At 40.7% G+C, this 13057-nt stretch overlaps 1 protein-coding gene across 2 annotated transcripts in view; it reads right to left on the reverse strand.

The window, feature by feature from the left end:
- Positions 1 to 2976: 2976 nt before the first annotated feature.
- Positions 2977 to 13057, reverse strand: part of ELMO3 (engulfment and cell motility 3) — a 30953-nt gene continuing 20872 nt past the window's right edge. The window contains exons 13-21 of one of the 2 annotated variants that reach the window (XM_072116883.1): positions 12459 to 12563; positions 12206 to 12314; positions 11687 to 11823; positions 10479 to 10642; positions 9804 to 9916; positions 9203 to 9307; positions 8686 to 8768; positions 8431 to 8508; positions 2977 to 4867 (exon numbers count right to left, since the gene is read on the reverse strand). In XM_072116883.1, the coding sequence (XP_071972984.1) occupies positions 4655 to 4867; positions 8431 to 8508; positions 8686 to 8768; positions 9203 to 9307; positions 9804 to 9916; positions 10479 to 10642; positions 11687 to 11823; positions 12206 to 12314; positions 12459 to 12563 (1107 nt within the window). In that variant the 3' untranslated portion in view covers positions 2977 to 4654. The remainder of the gene's footprint in view (positions 4868 to 8430; positions 8509 to 8685; positions 8769 to 9202; positions 9308 to 9803; positions 9917 to 10478; positions 10643 to 11686; positions 11824 to 12205; positions 12315 to 12458; positions 12564 to 13057) is intronic. The other variant, XM_072116882.1, reaches the window with a different exon arrangement.

Genomic DNA, 13057 nt, shown 5'->3' on the forward strand with positions numbered 1-13057 from the left:
GCACCCAGGTCATCACCCCAGCGTGAAGTTCACCAGACAGGACTCAAAGAATCTTCCTACAGAATGTTCCTACAATGATAGGCAAATTTGTCCTCCTCCTTTCAACTATGTTGGTGTCTTAAGGAGGCTGAACGATTGAAAGTTGTCAAAGAACAAGGAGAAATACATTACTGCTTAAATTGCTGTGCTGGCACTTTGCAATAAATAAGTGGCTTTTGGTTGAAGTTTGGGTACTCAGGCTCTAAAAGGTTCGCCATCACTGTCCTATCTTGTCCTGCAATATGGTGCTGTGCGCCATGTTTCTCTATTGAGAGGGACGGGGGTGAGGGCGCCAACGTGTGCCCACCGTGCTAAGGTACGGTGGGCACACAATTATGTAAATGAAGCCTTACTGTGACCTCATATGCTCCATCTTCCTCTTAGTGTGGCCTCCTGTTCTCCATGCTCCTCTTACTGTGGCCTCCTGTCCTCCATACTCCTCTTACAGTGGACTCCTGCCCTGTGCTCCATCCTCCTCTTATAGTGGCCTATATCCTCCTGTTACTGTGGCCCCTGTTCTCCATCCTCCTATTACTGTGGCCCCTTGTCCTCCATTTTCCTCTTACTGTGGCCCCCTGTTCTCCATCCCCCTCATATTGTGGGCTTTTGTCCTTAATCCTCCTCATATTGTGGCTTCCTGTCCTCCATCCCTTTCATATTGTGGCCTCTGTCTTCCATCTCCTTCTAACTTTGGCCTCCTGTCCTCCATTCTTCCCATTTATATTGTGGGCTCCTATACTCCATCTCCCTGTTACTGTGAAACCCTTTCCTTCATCCTCCTCTTACTGTGGCCTCCTGTCATCCATCCTATACTTACAGTGGCTTCCTGTCCTCCATCCTACTCTTAACATGGCCTCCTGCTCATGTTCTCCATCCTCTTACTGAGTTCCCCTGTCCTCCATCCTCTTCATACTGTGGCCCTCTGTCCTCCATCTCACTTTTATTGTGATCTCCAATGCTCCATCCTCCTCTTACTGTGGCCTCCTTCCCCTGTCCTCCATCCTCCTCTTATAGTGGCCTCTGTCATCCATCCTCCTGTTAGTGTGGCCCATGTCCTCCATCCTCCTCTTCCTAAGGCCCCCTGTCCTACATCCTCCACTTATTGTGGCCTCCTGCTCATGTCCTCCACCCTCCTCTTATTGTGGCCTCCTGCTCCTGAGGAGGGGATGGAACCAGCTGAGGGGAAGAGCCATCCTTATCCATGATGGTTGGGAGCTATGTCTTATGTGTCGTAAACATACTGTTTGCCATCCATTTTTGTTGACTTACAGTAAATACGTAATGCAAACATGACTATGGGGTCACATGACTATCTTCTCTTGGGTTCTTGCTGCATTGAGGGCTGTGCAAGATTTCTTGGCTGCTTTGTTCTGGTTTCTGGTGTTTCTTTAACAATGTCTGTGTTAGCCACATCTCATGAGATTGCTTTGACAATTGTGGGGAATTATACAGTGCCTACAAGTAGTATTCAACCCCCTGCAGATTTAGCAGGTTTGATAAGAAGCAAATAAGTTAGAGCCTTCAAACTTTAAACAAGAGCAGGATTTATTAACAGATGCATAAATATTACAAACCAAAAAGTTATGTTGCTTAGTTATATTTTAATAAATTTTAAACATAAAAGTATGGATCAATTATTATTCAACCCCTAGGTTTAAATATTTTGTGGAATAACCCTTGTTTGCAATTACAGCTAATAATCGTCTTTTATAAGACCTGATCAGGCCGGCACAGGTCTCTGGAGTTATCTTGGCCCACTCCTCCCCGCAGATCTTTTTCAAGTTATCTAGGTTCTTTGGGTGTCTCATGTGGACTTTAATTTTGAGCTCCTTCCACAAGTTTTCAATTGGGTTAAGGTCAGGAGACTGACTAGGCCACTGCAACACCTTGCTTTTTTCCCTCTTGAACCAGGCCTTGGTTTTCTTGGCTGTGTGCTTTGGGTCGTTGTCTTGTTGGAAGATGAAATGACGACGCATCTTAAGATCCTTGATGGAGGAGCGGAGGTTCTTGGCCAAGATCTCCAAGTAGGCCGTGCTATCCATGTTCCCATGGATGCAGACCAGATGGCCATGCCCCTTGGCTGAGAAGCAGCCCCACAGCATGATGCTGCCACCACCATGCTTGACTGTAGGGATGGTATTCTTGGGGTCATATGCAGTGCCATCCAGTCTCCAAACGTCACGTGTGTGGTTGGCACCAAAGATCTCGATCTTGGTCTCATCAGACCAGAGAACCTTGAACCAGTCTGTCTCAGAGTCCTCCAAGTGATCATGAGCAAACTGTAAACGAGCCTTGACATGACACTTTGAAAGTAAAGGTACCTTACGTGCTCGTCTGGAACGGAGACCATAGCGGTGGAGTACGTTACTTATGGTATTAACTGAAACCAATGTCCCCACTGCCATGAGATCTTCCCGGAGCTCCTTCCTTGTTGTCCTTGGGTTAGCCTTGACTCTTCGGACAAGCCTGGCCTCGGCACGGGAGGAAACTTTCAAAGGCTGTCCAGGCCGTGGAAGGCTAACAGTAGTTCCATAAGCCTTCCACTTCCGGATGTTGCTCCCAACAGTGGAGACAGGTAGGCCCAACTCCTTGGAAAGGGTTTTGTACCCCTTGCCAGCCTTGTGACCCTCCACAATCTTGTCTCTAATGGCCTTGGAATGCTCCTTTGTCTTTCCCATGTTGACCATGTATGAGTGCTGTTCACAAGTTTGGGGAGGGTCTTAAATAGTCAGAAAAGGCTGGAAAAACAGATTATTAATCCAAACATGTGAAGCTCATTGTTCTTTGTACCTGAACAACTTCTTAATACTTTAGGGGAACCAAATAGAATTCTGGTGGTTTGAGGGGTTGAATAATAATTGACCCACACTTTTATGTTTAAAATTTATTAAAATTTAACTGAGCAACATAACTTTTTGGTTTGTAATATTTATGTATCTGTTAATAAATCCTGCTCTTGTTTGAAGTTTGAAGGCTCTAACTTATTTGCTTCTTATCAAATCTGCTAAATCTGCAGGGGGTTGAATACTACTTGTAGGCACTGTATGTTATTATCACAAAAATATGTAGTAATTTGTTGCTACTCCCATTTCTCATGTTAGTTTATTTTTAAATATGTCCCCAGATAAATATCAGTATCTCTCATCATGTGGGCATGTAAACCTTTATTCAAACAAATAATGTCTTCAGGTGCATGTTTTTCAATGTTATGGCTGATCAATGTATGTTTTTATCTCTTCTATATATGATGTATATATCATCTTCAATAAATATCAAAAATCTCCATCCATGGATCTTAATACTCATGTGTCGTGATACACTTCATGTGTCCATCTCCATTATATCAACTCTGTATCCCATCCTAAGGTGCATTCACACGTGGTGTTTACATTTCGTTTAAGTAAATGTGATGCAAACTTGATGTAGGCATAATTTTAACATAATGTAAATGTATTACTAACCTGGCCACATTAATTCTGTATCTACTTTAGACATATGTGCAGCAGGCTCTGGACTCAAGGTCTAGCCCTATTTTTAAAAGATCTATGATGTATTTGGTCAGATTAGTCATTTTTTGGGATCCCACGCAAACTTATGTGTGCAGGCTCCTTAAACGGTTTTGCCCATAAGAGAAAGTTCTCAAATTGGAATCCATTAGTGATGTTTATACAATAAAGCTCATTTTTAACCCTCTACTTTACAATTTTACTCAGAAGACACTTCATGATTCCTCTAGTGCTGTGAGATGCTTTGTGCCGATAATGTGCTTAGATTATCAGAGTAAAGGTTTATCTACACTTTTATTTAGCTCTTGAACAAGTATCTGACACAGAGAAAGAGAGATGAGGCATATCAGAGATGAGAGATGATGACATCCATGAGATAGATATAAAACACAATGACACACTTCAGCTCTCCTACATCTGAGCTATAACACACACAAAGTGCCTCCCTCCCCTGGATAAAGACTTTATCTTGCCTGTAGCTTGTAGAATAAGTCTCTACATGATGCTGCTTGCCGGCAGGAAGCCTCTGTGTGTGTGAGCTCGTCTTGTAATGGAGGGGGTAGGGAGAGGAGGCAGAGAGGAGAAACAGACAAAAGAAACTATTCATGAGAAGAATCCCACCATAATCAAGAAGATTTACCATCGGATCCTGGGGCAACTGAAATTGTGTACACCAGGACTGATAGAGACAAGTTGGACTTATATCTGTGAAATACTGTATTTTTTGTTAATAACAGAGAATTAGAGAATGTGTTATTTTGTTATCCAGAGTATATTTAAGAATCTTTCCTTCATGGGAATACCCCTTTAATGTATGTGTCTGTTGCAAATAACGAAACAGGGATTCGGCCATAGCATTAAACTGTACTGCCATCTAGTTTTGCAGGAAGGATACTGATAAGCATACAAATAAATTTAACAACCAGTCTGGGAGAGTTGGATGCATCCCTCCACTGTGTCAGACAACCTGAGTGAACAGCTACTCTTTAGATATTTATTGTTAGCCATCACAAAGATAGAGGCTAAGTTGCTATAACAGTGCTAAGAGACTATGTGATCCTAAGTAGTTACACATTTTGGGCTCAGGGACTGGGTCCCAGTGAGACACTTCAGGCTTCGGTAGAGGTGAATTGGTAGCAGTAATCATAGTTCTTTGGACGTGGGGGCACAGGGGGAGGTTGGTCTGGGACTGGAATATTCTCCAGATCCAATAATCGCAGCTTGAGTTCAGTGTTCAGTAGGAGATCCAAGTCACTGCGTGTTCGCTCACTGGGCATTTCCTTATCCAACAGTGCATTCATACCATCAATCCACATGCAAAACTGCAATTAGATTGCAAGAAGATTAGTAAGGGGCATCAAAGACCAAAAGCAATCTGCCTATTTTGTGTTTTTTACAGCATGTAATTATTCTCAGTTTTTCTTGTAGTGTAGGCAGAGCATCAGGGATAGAGACTTTTTTTTTAATAAAAAAACTATTAGGGAATTTTTTTTCTACAGCTATTTACAGTTTTAGTCAAAATACAGTGGGCCATTTTTATCAAAACCATTGCAGTCTGTACTATGTGCAATTTGCCTGTGGAGTATGCAGAGTGTGCCAGATTAATCAAAACTGGTGCGTGGTCTTCATTAATCTGGTGCACCGTGCACTGAACTGGTAGTGTGCACCATTTTTATTGGTGAACTCATAGCATACTACGGTCCAGGAGAGAGCAGAAAGGGTTAACACTCACTGCTCTGAGTTGTTTAAAAAAAAGAGAGGAGAGAGAGAGTCCTGTCTTCAATCTTAAAGACAGACAGTCCTTAACAACACAATAGTGAATCTGTTACTGAAGGGCACTTTGCAGCCTGTTTCTATAAAAACTAAGCAGAGTTTCTTAAAGGAAATCTACCATTAATATCAAACCTTAGATCCAGGCACTGTGACTATAGCAGTGATGGCTAACCTATGACACGCGTGTCAGTGCTGACACACGTAGTCATTTTCACTGACACGCGGCTGCCTGAGAGTTAAGTTTCATCCTACATGACCAGGTGCAGTAGCCGGGAGGCTGAGAGATTGCACTGAGCTTCCAGCACCCCCCTCCTCCTTCTCCTCCCCGGGCCGACCTCTCCCCATGTGTGAGCTGTGCCTAGTGTCTCCAGTCAGCACAAGTATCAGCATGGGGCACAGCAGGAGAGGTGACCCGGCCATACACCCAGGAGGCTCCTCTGCAGTTCCTGATAGTTGTGGTGGGGGGAGGATGGCAGCAAGTCAGAGGTCACATCGCTGCTGCCTTGTGTGATGTCCCAGCAGCTGCCACCTCTACACTGACCATCTCCACAGCAGGGACCAGGGAGGACAACCACTCTCATCATATAGTAAGTAAGGTCAGTGCACTGTATGATAGAAGGCAGTCATCAGGGCTTGTGCGTCAGTTTTGTGAAATAATCGCCAGACATTGCGATTATTTTGCTCCTCACACCTTCTCCATTCCAAGAGGGCATAAGGGAGATGCAGACAGCAGCGCCTGCGCCCTCGCTATAGCCTGTGAAGTTTCATGACTGAAAGTTCACAGGTTACTAAGCATTTCCACACTTGTCTGATTGTAATCGATCTATTACAATGTGTGATTTGCACATAGTAATAGATGATTGGGAAAATCCCCACATACTGCCATACTGTAGAATGGAAGTACATGGTAGGATCAATCAGACAACCTACAGTTAAAGTACCCTAGAAGTTAAATAGTATACAGATTTATTATTTAAACTATAAATATCACAAAATTACATTTTTTTGTCATGGTGACACACCACCCGAGTTATGCTCGGTTTTTTGGCGAATTTTGACACACCAAGCTCAAAAGGTTGCCCATCACTGGACTATAGTCACTTTCAATTCGCCTTTTTCTTTCACAAATCAGGGGGTAAGGGCAGGGGGTTTGGTTTCACAAGGTGTTATACTGTGTTACATCCTACCCCCGGCTTCCTCAGCACTTCCACCCTTCCTCTGCCTCATGTAATCTCACTGAAGCAGAGAAAATTTCAGTACATTCCCCTACAAAATATCAAAAATCATCTCAAATGATAGTTACTCTACAAGGACAGCATAATTTTGGGCTTTAGCACCATACTCTTTACTATGAATAACTGAACACATTTCCCTTTATTATAATTTATTTTTCTAATTTATTTTAACTTATGTTTTATGTAATTTTGATATTATTTTTTTTGCACAATCCCTTATTTTATGTATTTATTTATGCATTTATTTGATGCCACATTGAATGTAAATTATGAATTCTAAATACACACCTGCCAGTCAATTGAACCTGTGAAGGCTTTTATAAAAAACAGCTTAGGGTAATTTTGTGTGGTCCCAGCTGTCTATATTTCAGCCATGGGACTGTGACTACAGGGGGTCTTTGCCTTGTGCAGTGCCCCAATCATTTCATAGCGCAGCACTGGAAGGGTTAAATGCTAGAATCTGTTTTCTGTAATTCTGGCACTTAGGGAAAAATATTGCCCTGAATTACATCAATGGTGCTACAGACTAACAAGCAACTAAAAATCTTAATTGCATGACCATTGCAGAAGTGGGAATAAATAATGACACTATTTTTACTGGAGTTGGTATAGGACCCTTGTCACTATCAGTATTCAATTGATACCCTGGTATCCATCACTAGAACAAACACGTTTTTTGCTCTTAATTTGATGTTATGGTATTTATTATGCCTTCTTATGTTGTGTCTTTTAAAATTAAGTATTACCTATCCATAGATATAATTGGTACAATTGTATCAGGTTTAATATTGATTTGCAGTGTAGCCTACCACAATGCAACTGCAGAATGCTTACCAGTAAATGATATTTGAAGAGGAGAGAAATATTGGTCACTCCGGCACCAGAAACTTCTTTAAAAATTGCAAATTTTATTTATCAAAAAATTCAAATCCATAAAAATTGTCAGAGCCTTTTCCACACGAGGTCTTTTTTGGTGATGCGATAATGGATGTCTGCAAACAATTTTTATGGATTTGAATTTTTTGATAAATAAAATTTGCAATTTTTAAAGAAGTTTCTGGTGCCGGAGTGACCAATATTTCTCTCCTCTCCTACGTACGCGTCAAGGTCCGGACGCACTCCTGAGCACGGACACGGATGCAGGTGAATGGCTAACTTTTTTCACTATTTGCCTGTATTGAATGATATTTGAAAACTATACCTTTCTCTTAAATAAAGATTTATTAAATAAAGTGATTTTTTTTTATAGAAAATAATCCAACAGTCTATATCTATAAATATAAATATTGCATTAACAATGCCAGATCTCTTTCATATTACTTTATGATTCTACATATGCTCCGGCCAACCCCATACTGTCACTCTTTCTCACTGTAGTTCATTGTACAGTACAAAGAAGACTATCAAAAATAGTGCAAAATGCACTGTGCAGTTTCCCTGTAGAGGGTGCAGTGTGCAATGGATTTATGAATTGTGGTGCACGTTCTTCACGAATCTGGCACTCCCTGCACTGCTCCGACAGAGTGCACCAACTGTTTTTGTTGCACCTTTAACATGCTTGCGAAACACTTCTGTCGGACACTGCATGATAAATGAGTCGCACAGTCCGACTGTGCACAGGAACGCCCCTAAAAGTGCTGCCACGACACAAATCTGTGGACATGCAGTGCAATACATGCAATACATGTGAAAGCAGTTTGCACTGAAGAGAATGTGCAAAGTCAGACAGGGGCATTAATAAATCTGGACCTATAAGTTAAGACTCCGATCTTCTCCCAGATGTCTGTTCTGAATTACCCTCCATCATTTTACACCTATGAATTTTGTTGTCTCTGTAAAGTTTTAGGTTCTACCTACGCTTGTCAGAGAATACTTACGTCCATAGGAGAGGGGGCAATAAAATTCAGACAGCTGTCAACATCATAGCAGATGGAAAATGCTTGATCCATATGGTCCTTAAATAAGATTAACAAAATTTTATTCCTTCTTTCTATGCTACCCAGCGCAAACCACAGTGACTTTTCACAATGACTGACAACTCCCTTACAGAAAGACAGATGCTCCAGTGCACCAAGAATAGTATTTTATTTGTGGGGTGATTTTGGAGGTGCTAAGTTCCCTTTAAAACTTACCTTGTTCTGTTTGCCAGAATTTTTCTCTTTCATGTGTGGACAGTCCTTTCCCGTTAATACATATTTTATATCAGAAACTGAAACTGAAATAAAAAAGTAACATAAAGCCTTCTGCATATAAAACAATATATTCAGATCGGGTATTACCTTCCTATAGGCCATGTTCCATGTTTACCAGAAAATGAGTGCTTTAATACGTGAGATTTTTCAGTTTTAAGCAAAAGTTGAATACATGGCCCTAAATGCTTTGTTAGGCCAAATAAAACAATAGCCTCCCCATCTTATTAGTTAAGATTTGGACATTGAGACTACATAGGGCACTGACCACCTTGTGTAAGGATTCCAGGTTGATGGTGGTATAATAATGCAGTGAATGCTTTTGATGTACTTGTCTTTGAAGATACATCATGTTCATGCTCTATTTTTTCTCTTATAGAGTATTGACCTTTATCTTTAGTTAAATTCCTAGATTTTGATAAGCATCAGGGTAATGCATGACTCAGTATAGTCTACTGACTTTTTTGTGCAAGCATTTCAATGGGTGGCTTGTCTATGTTGTCTTCCAGATCTCCATAGTGCAGAACTTTGTGATTTGGAGAGAGACGGCAAAACCACAATTTATCTGAAAGAAAAAGGACATTGAGGTTACTCAACCTATGATTGTATGAAATCAGATGAATATGGTGGCATGGCTACAGCCATCTATATCAGGGGCAGTGACTTGGCGTCCTCGTGGCAATTATATGCGCATTTTAACTTGTTTTTATCGGAATTCACTACCAGGAGAAATTTTGAGGACTAGGAGAATACTATAGCAGTTCCGTGTTTGAATGGTGCCTTATTTCCATCTGAAGTGTTTTTGGTCGGATTGGTCTGTAAATATATCAAGGAATCCTATGTGTGGAATAAGAAACTCACATGAATCTGAAATAAGGATGAAAGACTAAGAAGTTATAGAGCTCCGGTCACACAATATGTTATACATCTATATCAGGGTAGGCTTCAGTAGAGATGACCTGTGTTTTGTTTTTCTTACTACTAATTGACTTGTACTCATGGGTGACGATTATCAGCGATAGATTTCTGGAAAGAAGGATAAATTCACTTGCATTATGTACCTTGTCTCCGACGACTGCTGATCTTCCGGAACTTGGTGCCCTCACACAGGTAGTTAAGCCTGTGTTGTCTGATCAGGGTCAGGAGCTCTGGTTCTAGCTGTTTTCTCAGCTCCCTAGAAAACACAACAAAGCAACAAAGAAGCCATCTAAGTAGTAATTCTCTAACTGCGTAATCATAGCGATGCAGTCTCTCAGGCAAAAGCCTGAAAATACAACTAGTAACTAGTGTCGACTGATCAGGTTATGTGTGCCGACATTGTGCCGTGATTATTCTACCCCCCCCCCCCCCCCCCCAGAATCAACATATAAAATGGATCACTGCATGTACCTGTGCCACTTATTAAGTGAACTATTGTTCTTGGGTGCAAGAAATCAACTATGAACTTTGTGACTGGTGTGAATTCTACTTAGTTGGCAATAGTTGTGACACATATATTTTGGTAATAATAAGGGAATATATAATCATAAATTGATGTTAATTAAATCCATGACATTTCTCTGTCAACAGTACAGGAAAGAGGGGCATACATTTTTTACATACTTTTTTTAAAGCCTGGACAAACCCTTTGATATTCTCCTGGAAAGTCATTGTAATAAAATAACCTCCTTCCTCTCTACACATTCATGGCTAATATTTTGGGTCTTTCTCCTGGATAATGTGTATATGTTTCTTACATGACAGGTGGGGAGAGGGCTTCATCCTGGATCAGTCTCTCTTCCTGACGCCTACGGAGAATCTCACTATAATTAAGAGATGATATTTTTGTTCGAAAAAATTCCAGAGATGTTGGAACTTGACCAAGAGTACGAGAAATCTGCTCCTTTACCACATGCATCACCTGCATCCATAAAGGAAAAAGATAAGTATAATAAGGCCAGTTTGAATAAGTCATTACAATATAAGGATACAAACTCTTTTAGTTAACAAAAGAGCATTATATCTGTAAATGAAACAGATGATCATAAATAAGGAAAAAGTCAGAGAATAATGACATCAGAACTAATAGAAACCTGATAAAGAAGAGGATTTTAATAAGTAAGTACAAAGAAACCAGGGCAGGTTAGGAAAAATCAGAACAGGGAAAAGTTGTGCAGAAAGAGGATCAACACATGGTTATCAGGGTCTGCTACAGGTTTCAGTGGGCCCCTGGGCGACAGAGCCTCAGCAGGCCCCTTTGCAGTGAATTCTCGTGACGGCATTACAAATTCAAAAAACTAAAACAGTCTCTTGTTCCCTAAAATATTCCCTAGTTTATCATACCAAACAGCCTCACCTCATGGATATTTTATATAAGGCCTTATGTGGGCCCCGCAAGGAACACTGAACCCGGCACTTGCCAGGGTATGCCTAGTGCCGATGCTGTCCCTGGTGAAGATCAGTGGAACATTCAGTGGAACATTCATCCAAGGGGAGGTTATAAAAAACAAGACGAGGAGGAAATTGGTATATTTCTTTTTTCTGTTAATCTAGTCTGTGTTAGGGGTCTGTGCTGTTTAGAATAATTTAGAACACATGGCTAATTGTAATTTTTAACACAGACATATATAAAACTAGTCTAGTGTGTGTACATGAGAAGTAAGCAAGATTTTTAAACTTGTAACCTTCATTTTCCAGCAGTTCTCTGGTGCTGGTGCTTTTCCCCCTACTCAGCGCAGAGAGCTCCCAAGTAATCTGATACCTAAGAAACGTTTCTGAATATCTTGCTAGCAAGACAGAATTCAGGAAAAATAAGAATGAGTGAAAAGTACATTAGAAAGGAAGGAGAATGATGAGAGCCAAAGGAGGGAAAGAAGCACTTTCTTTGAAAAAATATATTACAAAGTTTCTTGTAGTCACTTGTGCTATTAACCATTTTAAAAATACAACAGAATGTGAACGATACCTTGTCAAAGTCCTCATGGGTGGCTCTCATCTCCTTCCAGGTCTTATTAAGTACCTGAATGCATACACAAAACAGTTCATGGAGGAAGTGGTCTTGTGCATAGAACATGGTCAGGAAATCTTGCCCAGTCTCCGAGGCTGAAATACCATGAAAATTAGGGTGTCAGTGTGTGTACCTGTATCCGGATCCATGCTGGATTGTATATCAAAAGAAAGGTAAAGGAGATTTTCAATCCCATTATTTTTAAAAACAATTTACAATGGTAATAAATAACAAAATAGTGAAATTTGTCAACCCCATGATCCTCCAACACCAATGTTTCCACATTCCCTTCCTTTATCAGTTCATCTGCTTCCAACAATATTTTGTTGACATGTGACCACTGTGTAGCCACTGTTAATGATGAGTGTCTTTCATGTCCACATATCATTGCATAGAGCCTGGAATAGTCAGAATATAGACTGGGAGGTCACTAGAGAAACATCAGCACATGAACGGCAAGAGATTCAGAAGTTTTACCAGTTTCTCCCACTCGTAAGATCTCACAGAGGATTAGCGTTAGGTGAATGCTGCTTCTGGCAAATGGACAAACGTGTTTGTCTTCACGGCTGCTATTTTCAAGCACAAACTATAGAGAATTGAATGAGATGATTTTAGCAGCTCATGTCAGAATATTACTTTACTGTAATATGAATGGTTTTAAACAAGTGTTTATGTCATAACCATATATACAGGCAGCTGAACTCTTCCCAGTCTGATCATAAGTACTTACCCGACTGTAGGCACTAGGCCAACGTGTTGAGAAATACATCATGTTGTCAAGAGCCAAAAGTCCAGGAGGTGTGAGACACAGGTCTTGCCATGGACTGCCATTATTCTAAGCAAGAATTAGGAGAATTACCACATTGCCAGACAGATCTTTTGATACCCACCCACGCCCATATCACATTGGTTTATATTGGCCTCATAGTAGGCCTCAAGAAGAAAAAAACAAAAGTTTTTAACAGTAATTTTTTTAACGCATTGCCCAACAAAGTGAATGTGGCCACTTGCTACCCGTATTAAAACGGTACGGGTAGAACACGGCCACATGCACTTCAACGAGCAATACAGTTATCCATATCAATATGAAGATGAAAGTTTTATAAGTAAAACAGTTTTTAGTATAATACAATTCTACCAAAGCAAAAGCTTTTGTGGTTTTAAATGACTGTAATCTTCCAAGATTTTATATTCATGGCCTCCTTCCTTCTAAAATCAACTTTTAAAATTATACGTATCAGTCAGAAGGGCTCTGGGGGTCGTTGCCAGTGGCCCTCCGTGCTATAGTTTCACAGGCTGTTACAGTAGGAGCACTTCCCTCCCTCCATT

Source organism: Engystomops pustulosus, chromosome 7 (assembly GCF_040894005.1).
Source record: "Engystomops pustulosus chromosome 7, aEngPut4.maternal, whole genome shotgun sequence".
NCBI classification, from domain to species: domain Eukaryota; kingdom Metazoa; phylum Chordata; class Amphibia; order Anura; family Leptodactylidae; genus Engystomops; species Engystomops pustulosus.